The sequence below is a fragment of the Mesoplodon bidens genome (genome assembly GCF_964165515.1).
Source record: "Mesoplodon bidens genome assembly, chromosome: X".
NCBI lineage: Eukaryota > Metazoa > Chordata > Mammalia > Artiodactyla > Ziphiidae > Mesoplodon > Mesoplodon bidens.
Window position 1 is genome coordinate 79987720 of NC_138163.1, and position 27545 is coordinate 80015264.

The 27545-nt window shown below is 38.7% G+C and overlaps 1 protein-coding gene across 3 annotated transcripts in view; it reads left to right on the top strand.

Annotated features, from left to right (window-relative positions):
• The window catches only part of PHKA1 (phosphorylase kinase regulatory subunit alpha 1), a 132624-nt gene that overhangs the window by 31085 nt on the left and 73994 nt on the right, over positions 1 to 27545 (top strand). For all 3 annotated transcript variants that reach the window (XM_081221587.1, XM_081221588.1, XM_081221589.1), the window contains 8 exons: positions 6504 to 6602; positions 7556 to 7702; positions 8675 to 8728; positions 10047 to 10169; positions 14019 to 14114; positions 15431 to 15538; positions 17221 to 17299; positions 23644 to 23778. In XM_081221587.1, the coding sequence (XP_081077713.1) occupies positions 6504 to 6602; positions 7556 to 7702; positions 8675 to 8728; positions 10047 to 10169; positions 14019 to 14114; positions 15431 to 15538; positions 17221 to 17299; positions 23644 to 23778 (841 nt within the window). The remainder of the gene's footprint in view (positions 1 to 6503; positions 6603 to 7555; positions 7703 to 8674; positions 8729 to 10046; positions 10170 to 14018; positions 14115 to 15430; positions 15539 to 17220; positions 17300 to 23643; positions 23779 to 27545) is intronic.

A 27545-nucleotide genomic window follows, 5' to 3' on the forward strand; every position in this document is an offset into this window, starting at 1 on the left:
ACTTTACCAAATTCATTGATCATCTCTAGTAGTTTTCTGGTGGCATCTTTAGGTTTCTCTGTGTATAGTACCATGTCATCTGCAAGCAGTGACAATTTTACTTCTTCTTTTCCAATTTGTATTCCTTTTATTTCTATTTCTTTTTCTTTATTGCCGTGGCTAGGACTTCCAAAACTATGTTGAATAAGAGTGGTGAGAGTGGTCGTCCTTGTCTTGTTCCTGATCCTAGAGGAAATGCTTTCACTTTTTCACCATTGAGAATGATGTTTGCTGTGGGTTTGTTGTATATGGCCTTTATTAAGTTGAGGTAGGTTCCCTTTATGCCCACTTTCTGGAGAGTTTTTATCATGAACTGGTGTTGAATTTTGTGAAAAGCTTTGTCTGCATCTGTTGAGATAATCATATGGTTTTTATTCTTCAATTTGTTAATATGGTGTATCACATTGTTTGGTTTCGTATACTGAAGAATCCTTGCATCCCTGGGATAAACCCGACTTGATCATGGTGTATGATCCTTTTAATGTGTTGTTGGATTCTGTTTGCTAGTATTTTGTTGAGGGTTTTTGCATGTATATTCATCAGTGATATTGGTCTGTAATTTTCTTTTTCTGTAGTATTTTTGTCTGGTTTTGGTATCAGGGTGATGGTGGCCTCATAGAATGAGTTTGGGAGTGTTCCTTCCTCTGCAGTTTTTTGGAAGAGTTTGAGAAAGATGGGTGTTAGCTCTTCTCTAAATGTTTGATAGAATTCACCTGTGAAGCCTTCTGGTCCTGGACTTTTGTTTGTTGGAAGATTTTTAATTACAGTTTCAATTTCATTACTTGTGACTGGTCTGTTCATATTTTCTGTTTCTTCCTGGTTCAGTCTTGGAAGGTTATACCTTTGTGAGAATTTGTCCATTTCTTCCATGTTGTCCATTTTATTGGCATAGAGTTGCTTGTAATAGTCTCTTAGGATGCTTTGTATTTCTGCGTTGTCTGTTGTAACTTCTTTTTCATTTCTACTTTTATGGATTTGAGTCCTCTCCCTCTTTTTCTTGATGAGTCTGGCTAATGGTTTATCAATTTCATTTATCGTCTCAAAGAACCAGCTTTTAGTTTTATTGGTCTTTGCTATTTTCATTTTTTCTGTTTCATTTATTTCTGCTCTGATCTTAATGATTTCTTTCCTTCTACTAACTTTGGACTTTGTTTGTTCTTCTTTCTCTAGTTCCTTTAGGTGTAAGGTTAGATTTTTTATTTGAGTTGTTTCTTGTTTCTTGTGATAGGCTTGTATAGCTATATCTTCCCTCTTAGAACTGCTTTTGGTACACCCCAGAGATTTTGGATCGTCGTGTTTTCATTGTAATTTGTCTCTAGTTATTTTTTTATTTCCTCTTTGAGTTCTTTGGTGATCTCTTGTTTATTTAGTAATGTATTGTTTAGCTTCCATGTGTTTGTGTTTTTTACGTTTTTCCCCCTCTAGTTGATTTCTAATCTCATAGTGTTGTGTTCAGAAAAGATGCTTGATATGATTTCAATTTTCTTTAGTTTACTGAGGCTTGATTTGTGACCCAGGGTGTGATCTGTCCTGGAGAATGTTCCATGTGCACTTGAGAGGAAAGTGTAATCTGCAGTTTTTGGATGGAATGTCCTATAAATATCAATTAAGTCTATCTGGTCTATTGTGTCATTTAAAGCTTGTGTTTCCTTATTAATTTTCTGTTTGGATGATCTGTCCATTGGTGTAAGTGAGGTGTTAAAGTACCCCACTATTATTTGTTACTATTGATTTCCTCTTTTATAGCTGTTAGCAGTTGCCTTATGTTTTGAAGTTCTCCTATGTTGGGTGCATATATGTTCATTATTGTTATATCTTCTTCTTGGATTGATCCCTTGATCATTATGTAGTGTCCTTTCTTGTCTCTTGTAATACTCTTTATTTTAAAGTCTATTTTATCTGATATGAGTATTGCTACTCCATCTTCCTTTTGATTTTCATTTGTATGGAATATATTTTTCCATCCCCTTACTTTCAATCTGTATGTGTTCCTAGGTCTGAAGTGGGTCTCTTGTAGACAACATATATATGGGTCTTGTCTTTGTATCTGTTCAGCGAGCCTGTGTCTTTTTGTTGGAGCATTTAATCCATTCACATTTAAGGTAATTATCGATATGTATGTTCCTATTACCATTTTCTTAATTGTTATGGGTTTTTTTCTGTAGGTCCTTTTTTTCTCTTGTGTTTCCCACTTGGAGAAGTTACTTTAGAATTTGTTGTATTGCTGGTTTGGTGGTGCTGAATTCTCTTAGCTTTTGCTTGTTTGTAAAGCTTTTGATTTCTCCTTTGAAACTGAATGTGATCCTTGCCAGGTAGAGGTAATCTTGGTTGTAGGTTCTTCCCTTTCATCACTTTAAGTATGTCATGCCACTCCTTTCTGGCTTGTAATGTTTCTGCTGAGAAATCAGCTGTTAACCTTATGGGAGTTCCCTTGTATGTTATTTATAGTTTTTCCCTTGTTGCTTTCAGTAGTTTTTCTTTGTTTTTAATTTTTGTCAGTTTGTTTACTATGTGTCACGGTGTGTTTCTCCTTGGGTTTATCCTGCCTGGGACTCTCCGTGCTTCCTGGACTTGGGTGGCTATTTGCCTTCCCATGTTAGGGAAGTTTTCAACTATACTCTCTTCATATATTTTCTCGGGTCCTTTCTCTCTCTCTTTTCCTTCTGGGACCCCTGTAATGTGAATGTTGTTGTGTTTAATGTTGTCCCCAAGGTCTCTTAGGCTGTCTTCATTTCTTTTCATTCTTTTTTCTTTATTCTGTTCCGCAGCAGTGAATTCCACCATTCTGTCTTCCAGGTCACTTATCTGTTTTTCTGCCTCAGTTATTCTGCTATTGATTCCTTTTAGTGTATTTTTCATTTCAGTTACTGTATTGTTTGTCTCTGTTTGTTTGTTGTTTAATTCTTCAAGGTGTTTGTTCTTTATTTCTTCCAGGTCTTTGTTAAACATTTCTTGCATCGTCTCAATCTTTGCCTCCATTCATTTTCTGGGGTCCTGGATCATCACTATCATTATTCTGAATTCATTTTCTGGAAGGTTTCCTATCTCCACTTCATTTAGTTGTTTTTCTGGGGTTTTATCTTGTTCCTTCATCTGTTACAAAATCCTCTGCCTTTTCATTTTGTCTTTCTTTCTGTGAACCTGGTTTTTGTTCCACAGGCTGCAGGATTGTAGTTCTTCTTGCTTCTGCTGTCTGCCCTCTGGTGGATGAGGCTATCTAAGAGGCTTTTGCAAGCTTCCTGATGGGAGAGACTGCTGATGGGTAGAGCTGGTGTTGCTCTGGAGGGCAGAGCTCAGTAAAACTTTAATCTGCTTGTCTGCTGATGGGTGGTGCTAGGTTCCCTCCCTGTTTGTTGTCTGGCCTGAGGCGACGAAACACTGAAGCCTGCCTGGCTCTTTGGTGGGGCTAATGGCAGACTCTGGGAGGGCTCTCGCCAAGGAGTACTTCCCAGAACTTCTGCTGCCAGTGTCCTTGTCCCTGCGGTGAGCCACAGCCCCCCCCCCTCTGCAGGAAACCCTCCAACACTAGCAGGTATGTCTGGTTCAGTCTCCTATGGGGTCACTCCTCCTTCCCCTGCTTTCCAGTATGCACACTACTTTGTGTGTGCCCTCCGAGAGTGGAGTCTCTATTTCCCCCAGTCCTGTCAAAGTCCTGCAATCAAATCCCACTAGCCTTCAAAGTCTGATTCTCTAGGAATTCCTCCTGTTGCCAGACCTCCAGGTTGGGAAGCCTGACGTGGGGCTCAGAACCTTCACTCCAGTGGGTGGACTTCTGTGGTATAAGTGTTGTCCAGTTTGTGAGTCACCCACCCCGCAATTATGGGATTTGATTTTATTGTGATTGCGCCCCTCCTACCATCTCACTGTGGCTTCTACTTTGTCTTTGGATGTGGGGTATCTTTTTTGGTGAGTTCCAGTGTCTTCCTGTCGATGATTGTTCAGTAGTAAGTTGTGATTCTGGTGCTCTCGCAAGAGGGAGTGAGTGCACGTCCTTCTACTCTACCATCTTGAACCAATCTCCTCCTTCTTTCTTATGGCTGAATGATATTCCATTATACACACATACACACACACACACACACATACACATACACACAGATGCAGGTGCGCACACACATACACCACATCTTCTTTATCCATTCACCTGTTGACGGACACTTAGATTGTTTCTGTACATTGTGAATGATGCTGCAGTAAACATAGGAGTGCATATATTTCTTTGATATCCTGTTTTTATTTCCTTTGGATATATACCCAAAAGTGAAATTGCTGGATCATATGGTAGTTCTAATTTAATTTTTTGAGTAACCTCCATACTTATTATTTTCCATAGTGGCTGAACCAACTTGCATTCCCTCCAACAGTGTACAAGGTTTGCTTTTATCCATGTCCTCACCCATAATTATATTTTTTATGATAACCATTCTGACAGATGTGCGGTGATATTGCATTGTGGTTTTGACTTGCATTTCCCTGTTGATTGGTGATGTTGAGCATCTTTTCATGTACCTTTTGGCCATTTGTATGTTCTCTTTGGAAAACATGTCTATTCATTTCCTTTGTCCACTTTTTAATTGAATTATTTGGTTTTTTATTATTGAATTGTGTGAGTTCTTTATATATTTGGGATATAAACTTCTCATTACATATGTGGTTTGCAAATATTTTCTCCCATTCTCTAGGTTGCTTTTTCATCTTTTTGATTGTTTCTTTTGTTGTGAAGAAGCTTTCCATTTGTTTATTTATTTATTTATAAATGTTTTTATTGGAGTATAATTGCTGTACAATGGTGTGTTAGTTTCTGCTTTATAACAAAGTGAATCAGCCATACATATACATATATCCCCATATCTCCTCCCTCTTGCATCTCCCTTCCACCCTTCCTATCGCACCCCTCTAGGTGGTCACAAAGCACTGAGCTGATCTCCCTGTGTTCTGTGGCTGCTTCCCACTAGCTATCTATTTTACATTTGGTAGTATATATAAGTCCATGCCACTCTCTCATTTCGTCCCAGCTTACCCTTCCCCCTCCCTGTTTCATCAAGTCCCTTCTCTACGCAGAAGCTTTTTAGTTTGATGTAGTCCCCCTTATTGATTTTTGCTTTTGTGCTTATACCTTTGGTGTCATATCTAAAAAATCGTTTCCAAGACCAATGTGAAGGAGAAGTTTTGTGATATCCAGTCTTAATGTTTAATCCGTTTTGAGTTAATTTTTGTGTGTGGTGTAAGATAGGGGTCCAATTTTATTGTTCTGTGTGTGCTTATCCAGTTTTCCCAAAACTGTTGAAGAGACTATCATTTTCCCATTGAGTGTTCCTGGCTCCTTTATATAAATATTAATTGACTGTAAATGCAGGGGTTTATTTCTGGGCTCTCTATCCTGTTTCATTGGTCTATGTTTCTAGTTTTATGCCTGTATCATACTATTTTAATTACTATACCTTTGTAGTATATTTTGAAATCAGGAAGTGTGATGCCTTCAGCTTTGTTTTTCTTTCTTATAATAGTTTTGACTATTTAGGGTCTTTTGTGATTCCATACAAATTTTAGGATTTTTTTATTTCTGTGAAAAATGCCATTGGAATTTTTATACAGATTGCATTGTATCTATAGATGACTTTGGGTAGTATAGACATTTTAACAATATTAATTCTTCTGATCCATGAGCATGAGGTTATCTTTCCATTTGTTTTTGTCTTAAATTTCTGTCATCAAAGTATTGTAGTTTTCATTGTACAGATCTTTCACCTCTTTGGTTAAATTTATTCTTAAGTATTTTATTGCTTTTGATGCTGTTGTGAATGGGATAGTTTTCTTTATTTCTTTTTTAGATGTTTTGTTGTTAGTGTACAGAAAACACAACTGATTTCTGTATGTCGATTTTATATCCTGTAACTTTACTGAATTTGTTGATTAGTTCCAACAGTTTTTTGGTTGAGTCTTTAGGGTTTTCTATATATGAGATCATATCATCTTCAAATAATGACAATTTTACTTCTTCATTTCTGATTTGGATGCCTTTTATTTCTTTGTCTTGCCCAATTGCTTTAGCTAGGACTTCCAGTACTATGTTGAATAAGAGTGGTGAGAGTGGGCACCCTTGTCTTGCTTTAATCTTACAGGAAAACTTTCAACTTTTCACCACTGAGTAGAATGTTAGCTGTGGGTTTGTTGTATATGGCCTTTATTATGTTGAGGTATGTTCCTTCTATACCGAATTTGTTGAGGGTTTTTAATCATGAAAATATGACTGCAGCCTCCATCTCAAGTGTCTCTGGGACAATATGGGAGACCAAAAAAAACCCTCAGAGGCCCCTGGGAATAAAGAATGTTATTGTATTTTCTGTTCTGCTGAACATATTTAGAATGATATCATTTTCATTGATATGATACCAGGGTAGAGGGAGAAGAAATATACGCATTTGTAATGCTAAAGTTGTACTTTCCTTCTTTGTTCCTCAAAGGCAGCCCTGGAGGCATTAGATGAACTGGACCTGTTTGGTGTGAAAGGTGGTCCCCAGTCAGTTATCCATGTCCTAGCTGATGAAGTGCAACACTGCCAGGTAAGAGAATAATGGACAACGTTACAGAAAAATGTATTTTTACTCAGACTCAAATTTAGCATGAGCTTTAGAATAAGGAGAACTGAATGAGAGTACATAATCTGATTTATTACCATGTACCAAAAATGTCTTATCAAGCATCCTATAGAGATAAGCCTGATACAGCATGAGCTATAACAGAGATCATAGTCCTGTTCTCTCACCCAAGGTTATAAAGTGATCCTATCACAGTATATGGAATTCTCCACTATTATCGTATCAAGGGTATATGGGCTCTGCTCCTGAGTATCTCCTTTTCTAAATATCCCAAGAGAACAAGAGGTGATCAATTTTGAGTGTTCTTCTTGATAGTGGCTCTGAAACTTTCTCTTGTCCCCGGTTGGCCCTCGGGTTAGATGTTTGGAGAGTAGACTGTTTAAGTGGTAAATGCATATCTTCAGTTTTGTTTAGGATTACTCTCTGTATTGAAAGAGTAAGGTTCTTGTCATTGACAAGATGGCCTTTCTTGTCTTCTTCAAACCTTGATTAGACACCCATCGTGTTCTATTGAATACAATCTCACCTTCTAATTTTAAAAATGCAAAATTTTCCATGGAAAAGATAAATTTCAGGGATATAGGAGCTAAGCCTTCCACATCTTGCTTCCCAGCGGCTACATTTTATCTTTATGCTTAGATAGTTGCTAATGGAGCAACAGCATTATGGGTGGGATAATGATAGAGTATTCTTTAGCCATTAGCAGCTGCTTAAGAATCAGGATTAGGAGGCACTGAGAGCAGGATTAAGACAAGGGATGATTTATAGAAGTAGTCTTCTAAGCTTTCACTATTAAATCATTTTTAGATTTTCAACTGAATGATCCTCTTCAACATACATCTTTTGAAACTAAAGCTAATAATTTTGTAATCCTGAGTTATTTACTAATGTGCCACATTTGACTTCCTTTCTTTTAGTCTATCCTTAATTCGATACTCCCCCGGGCTTCAACATCCAAAGAGGTTGATGCTAGTCTACTTTCAGTTATTTCCTTCCCAGCCTTTGCAGTAGAGGATAATCAGTTGGTGGAGCTCACAAAACAGGAAATCATCACTAAGCTTCAGGTATGTCCATATGTGCCTTTCTTTTCTTTAAGCTCTAACTTTAAGGCTAAATTAGTATCTTTGTGAGTCTTGAATATGACCTATGTTGGTGATTTAACCAAGTGATCAGGATTAACATCACCAGTAATAAGATGTACTGACATCATGTACGCCCTGATACAGTGCACTGAGAAGCGCACAGCACCTCTGTGATGTCCTTCCCAAGAATGCGGTACCTCAATCTAATCATGAGAAAACATCAGACAAAACCAAATCGAGAGGCATTCTACAAAGTAACTGACAAACACTGCAAAAATGTCAGGATGATGAAAAACAGGGAAGGACTGAGGAGCCATCAGAGATTAGAAGAGACTAAGGAGACATGCCAGCTAAATGCAGTGGTATCCTAAATGGATACTGGAACAGAAAAAAAGCATTAGTGAAAAAACTGGTGAAATCCAAATAAGTTCTATACTTTGGTTAATAGTGTTGTACCAAGGTTAATTTTTTTGTTTTGGTAAATTTTCTGTGGTTATTTAAGATGTTAATATTAGGGGACAGTGGTTGAAGGATATACAGGGACTCTGTACTGTTTTGGGAACTCTTCTGTAAGTCTCAGATTATCTCAAATTTTTTAAACTGTGTTTTCTTTTATAAAAAAAACTGTGGTCTCTTATGAATTGTGTGAGCAGGACTGCATAGCTTAGTAATTGGGCTGTCACAGGCTTATCCTATGGTGGCAAGCCATGGAGAAGATAAAATAAAAACACTGCTTTAGGGAAGAGCCTGCAACTTAGCTCTCGCTTGAAATCACATTGCTGAAATCACTTTCTGCTGCTGGACTGATATCAAGGTTTTTTAATTATTTTTTAAGTATCATGTCTCTATTGATGATAGGTTGGCACATGTAGCTGTTGCAAAGGATACATTTCTGATTAATTATATTGCTGTACCAATGTTCATTGTTCTGGCTTGTTTCCTCTGCATTCCCAGGGTCGTTATGGTTGCTGTCGCTTTCTACGAGATGGATATAAAACTCCTAAAGAGGTAGGTTTGTTTTCCCCAAAATGAGTCCAAGGTAGAATGGTCACTATTGCAGCCTCATTCAGAGAAAATACTTACCTCATTGATGGTACTTCAAATAATCACTAAATAGGATAACAATAACTGATGTTTGCTACCTTTGTTAGGATTAGTTGCCAGATTTTGCTTGTGAGCCCTTCTGGATTAAATAAAATAGAGGAAGGTGTAGTCCTTCCACCTCTTGAAGTTGGTTAATTTCAGGAAAGAGCTACTGATGGATGCTTAAATCAGTGGTTGAAAGTTTCGGCAGAAACAGATTATTTACATAGTCTCAAAATATTCCCCCCCAAATATTTAATTATTACAAAGGGAAAAATCTTTCTGTCCATAGATCCTTTTGGATCCCTTCCACCTTTTGCAGTTGGTTAGTTCTAAACAGTACTTGATCTTGAAAAGTTAACTTCCTTTTGTTCCACTTGTCAAAAGTTCTCCTTGGAAATATCAATGGAGAAAATTTAGTATTATTAAAAGGGAATGAATGGTTGGTAACCACTTTCATTGACAATGTAAATATCGTTTAAGGCTCAGGTTTGCTGGTTCAGAGCCATTATAATTTTTTTTTAATTACCGAGCTCAAACTCTTCTGGTTTACTTCCTGTCTTCCATTTTATTCTTTAAGCCTTTTGACGTTTGCCCCTACCAATCTATTAAAATTGTGCTCTGAAATATCATCATAATCTCCTAAGTAAGCAATCCAGTAGCCTTTTCTCAGTCCTTATTCTCCTTGACTTCTCTGTAGTACATCACCATTACCTACCCCTACATTTTCTTGAAATTCTTTTCCTATTTTAACTTCCACAACTCTACACCATCTTAATTTCTCTCCTCTTTCTGTCCTCCCTCACCAAACTCAGTGTTTACCAAGATTCTGTTCTTGGGCTGCTTGTTCATTATATATAGGTACTACATCCATAATTTGTGATTCGTGTGTCACCTCTATAAGGATGATTCCCAAACCCTCATCTCTTGCTGTCCTTCTGAACATTTCTATTTGTATGTTCTGCTGCTACCTCAAACTTAACAAGTACAAAACAAAACTCAGGCTTATTACAAATTAGTCTCACTTCCTCATACACCTGCCTGTAGTATCATTATTATCCCAGTTCTGCTAGTTAGAATCACATGACAAAAGTACTTGCTAAAGGAGGGGAGTGTGTATGTGCTCTGCCTTCTCTGAAACAAACTATCGGTGGTGAAAGGCTGTGTTGTAATACCTCTGAACTAAAGATATAGTCTGACCTTGGAGTGATAAGACAGACTTTGTTTATTGTGTTTTTACCAGGATCCCAATCGTCTGTACTATGAACCAGCTGAGCTGAAGTTATTTGAAAACATTGAGTGTGAATGGCCATTGTTCTGGACATACTTTATCCTTGATGGGGTATTTAGTGGGAATGCAGAACAGGTAATGCACTGGGGAAAGAGCTTTTTAGCAGATTGTTATTATGTCTTCCTCTTTCAGTTAATGACTGTGCTGACCCTGTGTCCAAATGGAAGTCTTCCCTAATAGGGAGGAGACAGAGTTGTCTTCTAGAGACTAGTAGTTGAGGGCACATGTTAAGAGTTAGAAGACCTGGATATTGCTATCACTCAGACTTGACTTTTAATAAATATAGAAAGCAGAATAGCAAGTCCTGTATACTTGCCTTGGTCATCAGAGGTACTTGAATTTACCTCCTGACTTTGTATGTCTTTTTTTTTTAATAAATGTTGGAAATGATATTCTGACTTCAGCAAAAACAAACAAAAAACAAAAACAACAACCCACTTATACCCTGTCCTCACCCCCCAAAATACAGTCATCATTGCTTTTTGAGCTACATGAATAAAGTAGTTTAGAAACCATTGTTGGAAAACAGTGAGACTGGACAATTTAATAAAATTAGTTTAATGTCAGGCATTCTGCAAACTGGCTATGTTCTAAACTTGGACATAAATCCAACACATTTGGAAGTCATTTATACTTGGCTACATAAATACAGTTTTGTGTAATTTGAATACTTTGGCCAATAGTAATCTGTAACTGCCAATATGAGTTTAAATAATAGGGTTACACCAAAGTTCCAGGGACACAAAGTGCTGTTTTACTCTAAGCTTTATATAGAGTATCCTTATTTGAGCAAGAAATAAGATAAGCAAAAATAGAGATACCTGCCCTATTTTGAGCACCCTATTTTTTTTAAACCAAACTTTTAAAAAATATTTATTATTTACTTATTTATTCATTTTGGCTGCTCTGGGTCTTAGTTGCGGCATGCAGGATCTTCATTGCGGCACGTTTAGTTGGTGGCATGCGGGCTTCTTAGTTGCGGCATGTGGGCTTCGGCATGCAGATTCTTGGTTGCATTATGCGTGTGGGATCTAGTTCCCCGAACAGAGATCGAACCTGGGGCCTCTGCATTGGGAGCACAGAGTCTTACCCACTGGACCACCAGGGAAGTCCCTTGACCACCCTATTTTGATTTTTACCATTTTTCTCAGTCCTTCTCAAATTCCACAAAATTGTTTCTCAAAAACTGTGCTTGCTCAAAGAAAGATTTATTTATTAAATGTGCCAGCTAAGTACAAAGCATATTCAGGTGTTTTGAACTCTCAGGGGAAAAAAAGGAGCTGGAAGGCCTGGATTCTTTTTTATTCTTTTTTTTTTTCCTGGCTTTGCTGCTGACCACTGAGTAGTCCAAGTACTGTCATTGACTTCTTCAGTTTCTCTGTACAGGCATACCTCAGAGATATGCAGGTTCAGTTCCAGAGCAGCACAAATATTGCAAGTATCTCAATAAAGCAAGTCATATGAAATTTTTTGGTTTCCCAGTGCATACAAAAGTTATGTTTACGCTACATTCTGTTAAGTGTGCAATAGCAGTATGTCTAAAAAAACAGTGTACATACCTTAGTTAAAAATACTTTATTGCTGAAAAATGCTAATCATCATCTGAGCCTTCTATGGGTCATAATCTTTTTGCTGGTACATGCTTTGAAATACTTCGAGAATTCCCAGAAATGTGACACAGAGACACAAAATGAGCAAATGCTGTTGAAAAAATGATGCCAGTAGACTTGCTCAACACAGGGTTGCTGCAAACCTTCAATTTATAAAACAAAAACAAAAAATAAAAACGCAGTATCTGTGAAGCACAATAAAGCAAAGTGCAATAAAACAAGGTATGGCTGTACATATGATGAGAATAGTTTTTCTTTCTTCACTGAAGAAGTGGATAGCCCTAAAATTCTTTGAATTTCACAGATGAAGACATATGATAAGTGCACAGTACAGTCAGTTTGGCTATAATGAGACACATAGGTGTTCCCTAAAAGTCACCATGCTCTGCATATTTGAGAAGTAAAAACTATAGGGCTTATGGGAAAATGTGGTTGGGGAAAACACTTAAAAAGTTTGTCAGAAATACATACGAAATAATAGGAACCTAATAAAAACAGTACCACAGATAGGCATTAATGGCTTTAAAACATTCATTCATTCCTCTTTCAAAAATTATATTCTGAGAAAATTATTTCAAGGGTGGCATACATTTAGATACAATGCTGCTCATCACTGTTACATTCATACAAATTAAGTCTGGTGGTAATTTAAATGTTCAACAAGAATGAAATGTTAAATTAGAGATCATGTGTATAAAATAATATGCTGCTATTAAAATGTGTATTAAAATTTAATATCATTGTTAAAAATTCAGATTAACTGTTGTTTCATACTTCAAATATAATTTTATTTTAGTGTTTGGTTTTCTCATAATTGAATAAAAACAGTACCACAGCTTTATACATGTTAAATGGTTAAGAAATATATAAATACCACAAAGATATGGCACTTGTACCTTGAAAAACACCTGAAGTTTTCTTGTGGATATGTGCAACCATGTTCCTACCACCTCACTTGCAGGGCTCCCATGCTCACCACCCTACATGCCAGAGGAAGAGAGGAAAAGAGAGATAGCATAAGAGAAAAGGAAAAAAAAGGAATATCAAACAGAGAGGAAGAATAAAAAAAATAGGGCAAGGAGGGAATAGAAGGGGAAATTAAATAGAAGGGAAGGCACAGAGCCATGCAGCCAAGTCGGCCATGAGAAGGGAGCAGCTCAGGAGTGGTAAGAGAGTTATCTGAAATTGGATGGAAAGTTGTAACACCACATGTGGATGGGTTGTGGTTCATGGTTCTGAGGTGTGTGCATGTGTGTGTGTTGTGTGTTCTTACACGACTCAGTTCAGCTGAGTGCCTTCTCAGGTTGAAATTGTGCATAAGCAGATGTGAAATTCATGTTATGCTCAAATTGTTCTGTAGTGTATCAAATGCATTGGAACAAATTTGTGTTTTCAAAACAACTATCATAACAGAACTGACTATATATTTTTTCTACCATAAATTATAGTGGGGTTTTTTTTTGCTTTTTATTTATTACTAATCCACAGCAACTTGTTAAGCAAAAAAAATGTAAACTTGATCATAATAGAAACTTAATTTGACAGGGAAAATACAGTTTTAAAAGCAATTACATGTAAAGTCAAGAAGCTCTACTCAGTGTAGTACACAGTGGGTAGAAGCATGTACATGGAGGCAGGCTGACTTGGGCTCAAATCTGGACTCATCCTTGCACTCGCTGTATGATCTTTCAGAAGCTCATAACCTCCTTGAGCCTTAATTTCCCTGTAAAAAGGCTTTAATTACACACACCTGGGTGGTTATTAAAATTAAATGCATTCATCAGCAGAACAGGAATAAAGATGCAGACGTAGAGAATGGACTTGAGGACATGGGGAGGGGGAAGGGTAAGCTGGGATGAAGTGAGAGAGTGGCATTGACATATATACACTACCAAATGTAAAATGGATGGCTAGTGGGAAGCTGCCGCATTGCACAGGGAGATCAGCTCGGTGCTTTGTGACCACCTAGAGGGGTGTGATAGGGAGGGTGGGAGGGACACGGAAGAGGGAGAGGATATGAGGATATATGTATACATGTAGCTGATTCACTTTGTCATACAACAGAAACTAACACAACATTGTAAAGCAATTATACTCCAATAAAGATGTTAAAAAAATTAACTGCGTTAAAAGTATGCAAAACTCCTACCATAGTATCTGGCCTCCATCAGCATTTAGTAAATACTACTTCCCTTTCTCTCCTTTCACTAGGTGAATATACCCCTTTGCAATAGGACCTTCTTTGGCTACAACTCTCCCCTAGATCCCCAAAGGGAACTCTATGAATTTTGTTCCCCTTTTCTTTTCTCTATAGGTTCAAGAATACAGAGAGGCTCTTGAAGCAGTCCTCATCAAAGGCAAAAATGGAGTCCCACTTCTGCCGGAGCTGTACAGTGTTCCTCCTGACAAGGTAAGCTGGACGGTGCCATAACATGGAGCTGGCAGAAGAGGAGCAGCACCTCAAAAGGACTGCCTTATTTGAGTCAAATAATTTTTAATCTTCTGATTTTAATGTTCTAAAGTCTTTCTTTAGGTATAGAACAATTAAAATATGATTTTATTCCTTTGAAAGTATATTTATAAAGCAGACTCAGTTATGGCACTGTTGCTGGGCAAGACGAGGGCAAGATCAAATCTTACAGAGATAGTTTCACGGGTGTATATTTGTCCTCAAACTCATCAAGATGCATATGTTAAATATGTATGGCCTTTCTATATGTCAGCCAAACCTCAGTTTAAAAAAAATAAAATAAGTTGTTCAGAGATTGACTTTTTAAAAAATCAAACTTTAAGGTTGAGAATGATATGGAGATCAGTAGGCTGAACTAGAGTGATGTTCTGTGTGAACTCTCAGTATTTGATATTTTCTGCTTTGAGGCTAGTCATCTGGGATTAATTGAGTAGATCAGGCTTGGAAAATGAAGTATGTCTCCATTTTCTCAAAATGCCAGTTGAGATTACCCTTGTTCCTCTTCTCCATTGCAAAAGAGCATTAGCCGGGGGAGAGATGCAATATTCCATGCTGGTGGGGATGAGTGGACTAAGCTCCTAGCAACATCAGCAGCATAACCCGAGAGCTTGTTAGAAATGCAGATTTCAGGCCTTCCCCCACATCTACTCAGTAAGAATATGCCATTGGACAAGATCCTCAGGTGGTGTGTATCCATGTACAGTTAGAGGAGCACTGCCCTAGACTGTAGTCATAGTGCTTGACTTTTCAGTGCATTGCATATGTGACTGTTTTATAGAGTATGAATCACAATCCAGGCTCGGGCTTTTTGTTGTCTAGTATTTTAAACCTTCTTTTCTTTTTTTTAATTAATTTATTTATTGATTGATTGATTTTTGGCTGCGTTGGGTCTTCATTGCTGTGCACGGGCTTTCTCTAGTAGTTGTGGTGAGCGGGGGCCACTCTTCATTGCAGTGTGCAGGCTTCTCATTGCAGTGGCTTCTCTTGTTGTGGAGCACAGGCTCTAGGAGCACGAGCTTCAGTAGTTGCGGCACATGGGCTCAGTAGTTGTGGCTCACTGGCTCTCGAGTTCAGGCTCAGTAGTTGTGGCACATGGGCTTAGTTGCTCCGCGGCATGTGGGATCTTCCTGGACCAGGTCTCAAACCTGTGTCCCCTGCATTGGTAGGCGGATTCTTAACCACTGCACCATCAGGGAAGCCCTAAACCTTCTATTCTTTTCCTTTATCTCTTTTTATTTATTTATTTATTTTTTTAGGTTGATGAAGAATATCAAAATCCTCACACTGTGGACCGAGTCCCCATGGGCAAGCTGCCTCATATGTGGGGTCAGTCTCTATACATCTTAGGAAGCTTGATGGCAGAGGTAAGGGGAAACTTCAAGGCTCTTCCATTTTTCTGCTTTAGTCTCCATAACAATCAGATTTGTGAGTAGCTCATTAAATCTGAAGGATATATCTTTTGCCTTTTGTATTCTGCCTTAATTACAGATTTTCCTCCAGATTCTTAGAGTGAGAACATGACCAATCCTTGGCAAAAATCTTTCCCCCTGGCAACCGTGTCCGTCATGCTTGCCCAGGGGTTCCTACCTTGGTACTGTACTTGAAGTTGCTCTGGGATCAGACCTTAGATAGTTCCTTTTCAAAACGCCCCCTAGTGCCTGTCTGGTGACTGCGAATGCAATTGTGCTTGGATAGTAATGACTTATAATGGATTTAAGTGCTAACTTTTCCAAGCAACATAATGTTTCATTCTTTTTTTTTTTTTTTCTTTTTGCGGTATGCGGGCCTCTCACTGTTGTGGCCTCTCCCGTTGCGGAGCACAGGCTCCGGATGCGCAGGCCCAGCGGCCATGGCTCACGGGCCCAGCCGCTCCGCGGCATATGGGATCCTCCCAGACCGGGGCACGAACCCGTATCCCCTGCATCGGCAGGCGGACTCTCAACCACTGCGCCACCAGGGAGGCCCAATGTTTCATTCTTTAATTAAATAAACTGATAAGATAATTTTAGGTACCATGACAAGTGTTTGGGAGCATCATAGTTTTTTATTTGTTTGTTTGTTGATAAGGGGCCCTTTAAATGTTCCTTATATTAAACTCTGTTGAGACAGCTCTTAATGAAGCACTTGGGAATTTCTTACTTTATGTCAGCTTATTTGTGACATTTTGAACCATAAGAAGGGTTCCCTTTCTCGAAATTTCCCAGTTTTACTGACAAATCTATTTCCTCATTATAGGTTATTATATAAGGTAAGCTATAACCCAGGCTCCTAGAGGATCTAGGGTGGGACTTAGCTTTCCTTTCTGAGCCATACTCTTCGACCTGTTTATGTATAACTGTTTACTTTCTGGAGCTGTTTTTATTTGTTTTGTTTTGTTTGTCCCAGTTTTATTGAGATGTAATTGACATATCACTGTGAGTTTCAGGTGTACAGCATAAAGTTTATCTTTAGTTGACATTATTATAAATGTAGCAATAATGGGCAGAATGATTTGTTTAAAATAATCCTTACCTGGTGACTTTCTCATTCAGTTAGAATAAATTAGTGCTATGAAAAAATGAGGAGATGAATGGTATTCTTAAGAGCTAGGTGGGTGAGTTCGTCGCTTTTCATCAAAGACAGAAACTCAAGTCAAGTCAAAAGATATCTGCTAAGTAGAAATCATAGCAAGCATATGAGTAAATATGAAAGCAACAGGACTAATGACTTAAATTATTGATTACAAGCATTGTGATCTGATTGTCTAATCATGTGCATCCAGAGAAAGTGGGAGGTATAACTAGAAATCTTTCTGTTTATCTTTTATACCCCATCTATTTCCAAAAAAATAATTTTTGGCAGCCACTAGAAATTAACTCCAAATAAAATTAATTTGGATGTGAATTCAGGAGTTCAAACATTTTCATACAGTAAAGGTATTTGTTTCCTTTCCATACATGCCTTTCACATGTTATGGTACGGGGTTTTGGCACTGGTATGTTGTTTCTCCTCAAACATTAGCTTTTTTGGAGATATAATAATCTGTCTTTTTATGGTTTTTCTTTAGGGATTTTTAGCTCCTGGAGAAATTGACCCCGTGAATCGCAGGTTTTCTACTGTACCAAAGCCAGATGTTGTGGTTCAAGGTATGTATTCTTATTCCCAGCAGCAGAAATTTTACATTAAAGGTCTGGTTTGGGCCAGTAAATGATGACTTTATTATTTATGATGTATTTTGTTAGGCTTCAAAATGTATAGTATAAACTTGGCTCTGTTTGGTTTCAAGATTTCTGTTAATCTTAATCATGAACAAATGCTTAACAAAGGATGTTATCTGATTCTCTTAATACTTCTTATTTCTGGAAACTCTTTTCTTTTCACCATGATGATATTATAGCCTTCTGATTATTTCTGCTTTTGTTCTGAGCATTCCTTCTGTGCTTTTTCTGCTAGTATGTCTTTCTTCTCATATCCTCCTAATGGTTGTGTACTTAGTCTTATACTCTTGTCTTTCTGTATTTACACCCTGCATGTGTTTGCTAGGGCTGCCTGCTCCATAATAAGTTTGCTTCCATGGCTCCAACTACTACCTCTTTAGAGAGTACTCCAAATCTTTATTTTTTGTTCCTAGCAATCAACTTAAATTTTGAGGTTATCTACTCTATGCAAAACACTGGGCTAAGCTGTATAAACATTTTAAGAAGTCTAGTCCCAATATATATACACAACATTTTCATCACTTATACTTCAAATGCAAAACTGACCTTTTTTGGTCTCCATCCTATTCTTTTACCTCTCCCAAGAAAAGCAAATCTTGCCACCTTCCTTAACTCTCTCAATGACATCACTATTATGCTACTCTCCTAGGGTAGAAAACTCCAGATTTTTGACTCCCCAGAAACATTATCCAATGTGGTACTAGGTCCTCCTGAGAAGCTCCTCTGAAATGTCTCCATTTCAACCCCAACCTCCATTGGAGTTGATTCTATACAGAAAATAATCCTTAGTATTTTATAAACCTTCTTATACTTGGCATCTTATGTGGTAGGATAGGATAAAGGTAGTCATAAACGTAGTCTTTGCTTATCAATGTACAGGCATATTTCATTTTATTGTGCTTCACTTTATTGTGCTTTGCAGATATTGTGTTTTTTTACAAATTGAAGGTCTCTGGCAACCTTGTGTCAAGCAAGTCTATTGGCACCATTTTTCCAAGAGCATTTGCTTACTTCGTGTCTCTCTCACATTTTATAATTCTAGCAATACTTCAAGCTTTTTCATTATTATATTTGTTATAGTAATCTGTGATCAGTGATCTTTGATGTTACTACTATGACTCATTGAAGGCTCAGATGATGGTTAGCATTTTTTAATAATAAAGTATTTTTAATTGAGGCATTTACATTGTTTTTTTGGATACAATGCTGTTGCACACTTAATAGACTAAAGTATAGTGTAAACATAACTATTTTCATTTGGTTTCATTTATTTATTTTTTAATTGAGGTATAGTTAATTTACAGTGTTGTGTTCGTTTCAAGTGTACAGCAAAGTGATTCAGTTGTGTGTGTGTGTGTGTGTGTGTGTATGTATATATACATATATATTCTTTTTCAGATTCTTTTCCATTATAGGTTACTACAAGATATTGGGTATAGTTCCTTGTGCTATACAGTAGATCCTTGCTGTTTACCTATCAATATTTTATATATAGTGGTGTGTATATGTTAATCCCAAACTCCTAATTTATCTACCCCCTGCCACCTTGCTCTCCCTTTTGGTAACCATAAGTTTGTTTTCTATAAGCATAACTTTTATATGCACTGGGAAACTAAAAATTTGTGTGACTCGCTTTATCGTGATACTCGCTTTACTGCAGTGGTCTGGAACCAAACCTGCAACATCTCTGAGGTATTCCTGTACATAGCGAATGTTATATAAAAGACCATTACTCTTCCCCTCCCATGAGAAAGCTTGTTCTCCTTTGAGGGTTATGCCATCTGGCTATATTGGTCTCTTGGTTACTCTCATTCATTCATTAGAGACTTTGAGGCTTTGCTCATAGCCTTCCTCTTCTTCCCCAATTCCTACCATAGTACTAGATTTCAGCATCAGAGTAAGTGCCATCTAATATTTTAGCCTCAAAATTCTTGGATATCTAGAACCCTAGTGACCCTTCCCTCTGCCTCTACTCCACTCTCTTTTAGGACGAAACTTTAGAACTGTTTCACCTCAGATATTCCATTCCCAAAAGTCCCAATCACCAGTCATAACTGCATATTATTTCAGTTTTCTTCCCCCCCACCCATTACACTTGTGTCTATTTTCTCCGAGTCTACCCTTCCCTACCTTTCAGTTGGTCATCTAAATCTCTTAATTACCAGCACACCAAACTTCTGCTACACCCACCAGAAAAATCACAGCCCCAGATCAGTTTTACTCTCTATATTTTCTGATCCTATACCTGGCCTGCTAAAATCTTCTAGAAAAAAAAATCACACAAATGAGCAGAGTGGTAGCATTGTAAATCCACAGTCTCCAACTTAACTAGGCCTGCAGTGCCTCCTGTTAGTCCTTGTTCTTATTGTTAGTCAGCATTTTCATTCTCCTCAACTATTCCACACCTTCTCTGTTTTCAACCTCACTGCTTGTTTTCACCCTCATTCTTGGCCTGCTACTTTATGCTGGATAATCTTAATGTTCTGATCTTTGTCAATTTCCCAACCCCCCACCACAGTCTTACTTATATCTTCACCCAGCCTTGCCTCCTTTTCATGAGTCTCAGAAAAGCTGTTTTTTCTCCTCTTCAGCACCAACTCTTCCTTCTGATGCTTGATCCTATCCTCTTCCCTAGCCTACCTAGAAACCTACTGTCTCCTATCTTCAAACTCTTCTCTGTTGGTTCTGATTTTCAATACATTGACATGTTCATCTCCCTCTAGTTATCCTATCCTTCCTTTCTCATCCAAACTTCCAATTCTTTACATTTCATTCATTCTGCAGTCCTTCACAACTAGCTTATCATTCCTCTTAAAGTGATTTTGCTTAAGTTATTGCCAAACTTGGTAGATATTTTTCAGTCCACTTCTTAGTGGATCTTTCTGTTTCATTTGTTGTTTATATTTCTGGAAACTCTTAACTCGCATGTCTTCTGTGATACCATACTCCCTTGGCTCTCCTTCAACCTAAGTTTTGTACTTTTCTGTCTCATTCTGGGCTCCCTCTTCTTCCCCTTGCCCCTTAACTGTTGGTATTCCTGGGAGTTTTGTCCGTAGCCCACTGCTCTCATTATTCAGAATAGTTGTTACTGTCTCTCAGCCTCCTCCCATTCCTAACCTTTTCCCTTTTCCTGCCTCCTAACTTCTCCCCTCTCAGAAGATGACCTCACCTCCTATACCATAGAGAACATATAAGCCATGAGACAAGAACCCCTCACTCCCGTCCCCAGGCTTTTCATCATCTGCCCATATCTTATATGTTGAAATTTCTCAAGGTTATATTCTAGGTCCTTTTCTCTTCTTTTCTATATATTCTCCTTGACCCATCTCATCTCTTTCTATGCTAATGACTCCTGAATATATCACATTCACTTTAAACTCAACATGTCTAAAATTAATCAGCTGCACTCTCCTAGTTCTACATCATCTGTGCCTACTTTTCTCCCTATTTGCCTATGTCAGTAAATGGCACACTTTTCTCTCAGTTACACAAATAAACACATGAAGAATCATTCTCGGTATCTCTCCCTCTCTCATCTCCTACATTCAGTCAGTTAACAAGTCCCAATTTCTTTACCTTCTAAATAATTCAGAAATCCATCTAGTTTATCCAGTACCAATGTCATGATCCTAATCTAAGTAGTCAGCATCTCTTCCTTGCATTAATACAATAACTTTTGAAGTGGTCCCCCTGTCTTCAGTGTAGGTCCACTACAGTATATCAGCTTATTCTTTAATCATCAACATGAATATGTTATTTTTAAGACGGAGATCTGGATATGCTATTCCCCTGATTACAACTCTGCAGGGGCTTCCCTTTGCCAACTTTCTTAACATGGCTTACAAGGCTCTTTATGATCTGCTCCCTGACCCTGCCTTCAGTGTCATTTCTCACCACTGCCGCTTCACAGTCCATGCTCCTACTATAAAGAACGTTTTATTATTCCTAGATCTGCCTTGTTCTCTGTTGCCCTTGAGCCTTTGTCTATGCTATTTCTTTTGTCTGGAACAGCTTCTCCCTTAGTTTTACCTTCACTTTTACCAGAATAACTCCTATTCAGCCCTCTAGCAAGACTCAATGTCAATGTCATTTTCTCCAAGGATCATGTCTATCTTTGTATCCCTAGCATATGGCAGTACCTAGCACATAGGTGGTACCAAATAAGCATTTTCTACATACTTGATAAAACATAAACAAAAAGCTGAGTTGTTGGGGTTGAAAGTAGTCCTGGGACCCCAGAGTGTTGTTCATTTGCCTCTCCTTTAGTCCCCTTTACTCCTGCTACCAACTGCATTGCCTTCTGCAGAGCCCTGAGGCTCAGGAGAATGCAATTTGGAAATCATTACCCAAGGGTAAAATACAAGTTCCTTAAAGTGACACACATGCTCTCCATGATGATCTAACCCCTATTTGCCTTTCCAGATTCATTTTGTTAGTGGTTGGTGGGGGGGTTGTTTGTTTTTTGTGTGTATTTTTTTCCACTGTGCAAGGTATTTCATGCTACAGCAATATGGAAGTGTATGTAGTCCCCACCCCATCTCTTACACACACACACACACACACAGACACACACACACACACACAAACACAAACACATTCTTTTCCATTTTCATGTTTTATGATCATTCTGGATCTTCTACCTAAAATGGCTTTCCCCATTCCTATTCCCTTCTTTCTCCTGGCTAACTTATTCATTCGTTCAAATTCAGCTTAGACATCAGGAAGCCTTTTCTGAAACTTCCTCCTGCCAACTCCAGACTAGATATGTGTCACTCTTGGGTGAACACACAATGTTCTGTGCATATATTTATTTCCTTAGCAGGTTATTTTTTTTTTTTTTTTTTTTTTTGCGGTATGCGGGCCTCTCACTGCTGTGGCCTCTCCCGTTGCGGAGCACAGGCTCCGGATGCGCAGGCTCCGGACGCGCAGGCCCACCGGCCATGGCTCACGGGCCCAGCCGCTCAGCGGCATGTGGGATCTTCCCGGACCGGGGCACGAACCCGTGTTCCCTGCATGAGCAGGCGGACTGTCAACCACTGCGCCACCAGGGAAGCCCCCTTAGCAGGTTATTTTATAATCAGTTTATGTGTGTGTCACTTTCATTACACTATGAGCTCCTTGAGGGAGAGACTAACATACTCATCTCTAAATCCCTAGTGCCTAGCATAGTACCTTACCATTTAAGTGCTTAGTAAATGTGTATTAATGAATGAATGGATGACCACATGTGTTTCCCTGGACTTTTGTCAGCCCACGATTATTCTTCCTCTGTATATTTTCCCTGGAGAATCTTTGTTGTTTTCAGTTAGAAGTAATCAAGATGGTGTTATGTCCAGGGGACTCTGTAATCACCATACCCTGCATATCCTGCCCCAGACCACAGCAGCACAACACCATGAGGTCCCCAAGATAGAAAAATACACAAAAGATAATGACAAAGGAATGCAGAGTAGCACTTTGTTAACTAGGCTTTTGCCCCCAAAACTCAACAAATACAATACTTGTAAGCTGGAATGAACCAAATGGCACCTTCGTTTTCTCATAAACCCAATTCAACATATCTAGCAGTACTAGAGGAGCAGAGCTAGGGTGCATGTTTGCCCCTGGTGCTTAGCATTAAGCCAGCTGAGGCCCCATTCAGGTTATTGGCCCCCAGACAAGTTATCAGTCCCACAGAGGGAGAATAAACAGAAGAGTCAGTGAGGTGGCCTGGACTTCTCCCTTGTGAGTGTGATTACCACTTCTGAGACATGAGTGTGAGAGGAAGAAAAGGGAGCTGTCCAGGTTTGGCAGGCTCTGAGTCTAGAGAAGTCTTATCCCCATCCCCCAAAACAACTACACAGAGTTTCAAATATGGTACCTCAATTCTTTATCCTGAATTTACCTTGCCTTCTACTGTTCTCTAGCTTTGAGCAGTTCGTACCATTAGGGTGTTCTTTATTATCCTCATAATGCTGTCCCTGGTCTTTTTTTTCCTATTTAAACATAGAATCCCAGATATAAGTGAGTGTGGCATTCTCTAGAAGCACATAGATATTTAGACAAAAAAACAGAATTAAATATTCTAATCATGAAATCTTGTTTCCTTTTCCATTTAGATAATATCATTATGTACCAAGCATGATGATTGTTTCATCAAGTCTACAATAACTGTTAATTTCCTTACCTTCCTTTTGTTTTCCCTTCAAAAAAATATTGTGTGGCTCGAGAGATCTTTAGGTTCCTGTTGAAATAAAATTTTCTGTTGACCTCATCTTCTTTCTTTCCTATAGTTTCCATTCTAGCTGAGACAGAAGAAATCAAGGCCATTTTGAAGGACAAGGGAATTGATGTGGAGACCATTGCTGAGGTGCACCCCATCAGAGTACAACCAGCTTGTATTCTCAGCCACATTTATTCCAGCCTAGGTAAGGAGATTGGCCAGCCTGCTAGAATCAAAGCATTATTTGATACAGGCTGGTTTCCTTCCTTTTTATTTTTTTCTTGATCTTGTATTGCTTTATTAAACTGCATCTGAAAAGGAATTTAGGGTCTCTGGAATCTAAGTTTCTAACCCTATATATCCTGAGCAGGCTTGATAATTTTCAGTGTGTTTTATGAACTCTTTGGTACAGAGGGCATGACTGTTATCAGGCAACACTGTATCTTCATTCCAAGTGTGTGCTTAACCAACTTGTTCTTCTCCCCTTTCTTGGGACCTATATTTCCATTTTGAAAAATGCTAACTTTGTATACATTAATAGCCAAGGAACTTGTTTTTAATTCTTTATACTTTGTCATGTAATGAATTAGTTGACAATATTTTAAAATTCCATTTCTTAATCTAATACTTATTTTTAATTAGTACTTACTTTTTATTCAACTTATATATTAAATTTGGTGATAGACACATTAAACAAATTACTACAAGTTAAAAATTTATGCAAGTTACTACAAATTTCACGTTAAACAAATTACTACATTGTTTAAAAAAAGGATGTGCAAAATTTCTAAACCACCCTTGTGGAAGGCTGAATAGTGGCCCCAAAAGATATTCAGGCCCTAATCCCTGGAACCTGTGAACATTACCATCTAAGGCAAAAGGGATTTTGTGGGTGTGATTAGGTTAAGGAGATTGAGATTGGTGGGGAGGATTATTTTGGATTATTCAGGTGGGCCCTAAGTGTAATCATAAGTCTCCTTATAAGAGATACCCAGAGGGAGATCAGACTATAGAAGTAAGAGATGTGATGACAGAAACAAGTGATCAGAGTGATAAGGCTGTTAGGCTTATCCTCTAGAAGCTGGAAGAGTCAAGAAACAGATTCTCCCCTGGAGCCTCCAAAAGCAACCAGCCCTGCTTGACACCTTGATTTTTATTTTACGTCATAGTAGCCATAAGGCTCATTTTGGACTTCTGATCTCCAGAACTGTAAGAGTATAAGTGTATGCTGTTTTAAGCTACTAAGTTTATGTTACTTTGTTATAGCACCAATGGGAAATTAATACAATCTTAAATCAAGCCACAAAGTAAATTTATAAATAAAGAATGTACCTTACATAGTAGATTGCCACTTACAAACCCTAGTTGTGTGTGTGTGTACTTTTTTTCTTCACCAAGAGTGGTCTGTTAGTAATTAAAGCCAAGCCAAATTTTGTCCAGCTCAAAACCAGCCTCCATCCCTTTTTACTAACACCTACTCCGAACACTCAATTTCTGTGGCAGTTATGTAGGTCTAAATTGAGAGGGAATCAACCAAGGAGGGAAGGACCAACAGTCAGAGCTGACTGTTCTTTATCTTTCCTGGCACCCACATTTTATGCCAGCAGGACCTGAACTCCCAGAGCTATTAACATTGCATCTGGCTTTAGGAATATATGGATTTCCCCCACTCTTCCATTCTAGCTATAATGTAGAAAATCCCTTTTCTTTTTAAATTAAGTGCAAAGTTGGAAGTTCCTAAAGAAATTTTACCAAAAAAATGGAAAACTAAAATATAAACACATAGAAATTATCAAGTTTATTGAATATAGGTCTCAGGTCCTAATAAATAAAACCTAGCCACAAATTAGCTTGATAGTACAAATTACTGAACCCCTGGTTCCCTCCACTGACTCAACCCTATTAGTGGTAAATGCCAAGTCAAGACTCTGAAACTTCTGAGATTAATTGGGGTTGATGCTTTACTAGGTGGGATGGGGTACCTCAGTCCTTTCAAGAACCTGCTTCCTGGGTTTTTTTTTAATCTCCTTGGCTAGTCCCTCTAGCCTCAGACTATAATGTACTCCTAGTCTCCAGTTACCAGTACCCTAGCACTAAATCTCTTGAAATAAGGAAGGTGTTTTTCTATCTAGCCCAAATCTTACTCCATGAATATTAGTTGATCTTGTAGTCACTATCTTCCTTGCCCTTCTGAGAAGTCTCTATGGTTTGGGGTTTGTGCAAGTCCTATTGATGCCTTTGATGTGATTCTCTCTGGCTCTCACTTAAAAGTTGATACCTTTCACCCTTTTCTTCTTCACATCCATTGTTCTAAACTCAGCATAATCTTACTAGGATATAGGTAACTTCCAAGCTCTGGGACTTCATTCCTGGAATCTACCTGCATCACATCAGATCTCTCCAACAAACAGAAGCAAACTCCTTACTGACTACTTTTTCAAAGTCTGCACTTTGTTTTGGGCCTCTTACTAAGTTATTATTTCCTAGCCAGAGAAAATAAGGACTACTAGGTCTTCCGGACTTCAGTTTAATGAATGCACAAACATTTCAGGGACTCAAGTAACAAGTTATATTTATTTTCCAAATGTGCTCCTTCATTCACTTCATTCATTCATTCTCTCATAAGGCTCTATTGCTTACTTTTATGTACCAGGCACTGGGCGTGATGCTGTGAGAGACATAGACATATAACCAAATAATTATAGTACAGTCTTATAAACGCTATAACAATGGCATTATGTACAAAGTACAGGAGAAAGAATAGATTTGCCTGGGAAGGTCAAGAAAGGCATGTTCTGATGATCATAAAATGAGTGACTCTTCATAATTCTATTGCAATAATTTCACAATAACAAAAATGCTTTCTTTAAATTTTATTTATTCATTTATTTATTTTTGGCTGCGTTGGGTCTTTGTTGCTGTGTGCAGACTTTCTCTAGTTGTGGCGAGCAGGGGCTACTCTTTGTTGAGGTGCATGGGCTTCTCATTGTGGTGGCTTCTCTTGTTGCAGAGCACGGGCTCTAGGCACCTGGGTTTCAGTAGTTGTGGTACGCAGGCTCAGTAGTTGTGGCTCGTGGACTCTAGAGCTCAGGTTCAGTAGTTGTGGTGCCCGGGCTTAGTTGCTTCATGGCATGTGGAATCTTCCCAGACCAGGGCTCGAGCCCACGTCCCCTGCATTGGCAGGCAGATTCTTAACCACTGCGCCACCCGGGAAGCCCCAAAGTTGCTTTAAGGATATATTGAATGACAGCTGTAATTCCACCAAGGAAAACAGGCTATTTCTTCACCAAGTATGTTCATTTACATATGTTCCCAGAAGTGGGATTCTGTGCCTCACCTCAAACACTCAGTATTTCAGTTCCATATTTTTTTTTAATTTTTAAATATTATGTTGTTAATCAACTTTGGGAACATAAGAACTTTATAGGAGAGTGCTGTCAGAAACATGGTCGAGTGAAAAGCTACCTTTGTCTCTCCCCTTGAAGCTACAACCAGTAAAACATCCACAGTGCAACGAAGGTGCCTTTGGATGGCACCTTCCAAAGGTGGGTGAACTGGAACACATAGAGGAGGCAGAACTGAGGGAACAGTGGAGTTGGTACCTGCAATCCCCAGCCCTCTGACTGTGGCAGCTGAGCCCATAGCTTCAGAAAACCCAATAGCAGCAGGGGAAGCAGCACGCATGACTCTGCCTGCCACCACAGGTAACTTGGCAGCAGGAACAGTGGGGCCTGGGACCCCATCCCTCCAGTCACTGAGGAACCCACGACCCCAGACTCTGGCCCCCCTATTTGCATTGGCAGAGCCCCCGAACCTGACAGCACCAGACACAGTGGAGGCATCTGTGCAACCCCAGCTTCCCCTCCCACACTGTTCCCCTCCCCCCACAACAGAGCCTGTATCTCAGGGGATCTCCCACAAAAGAGAAGAGCCCACCATCCCAGTAATGACAGCAGCTCTGGCAGAAGCAAT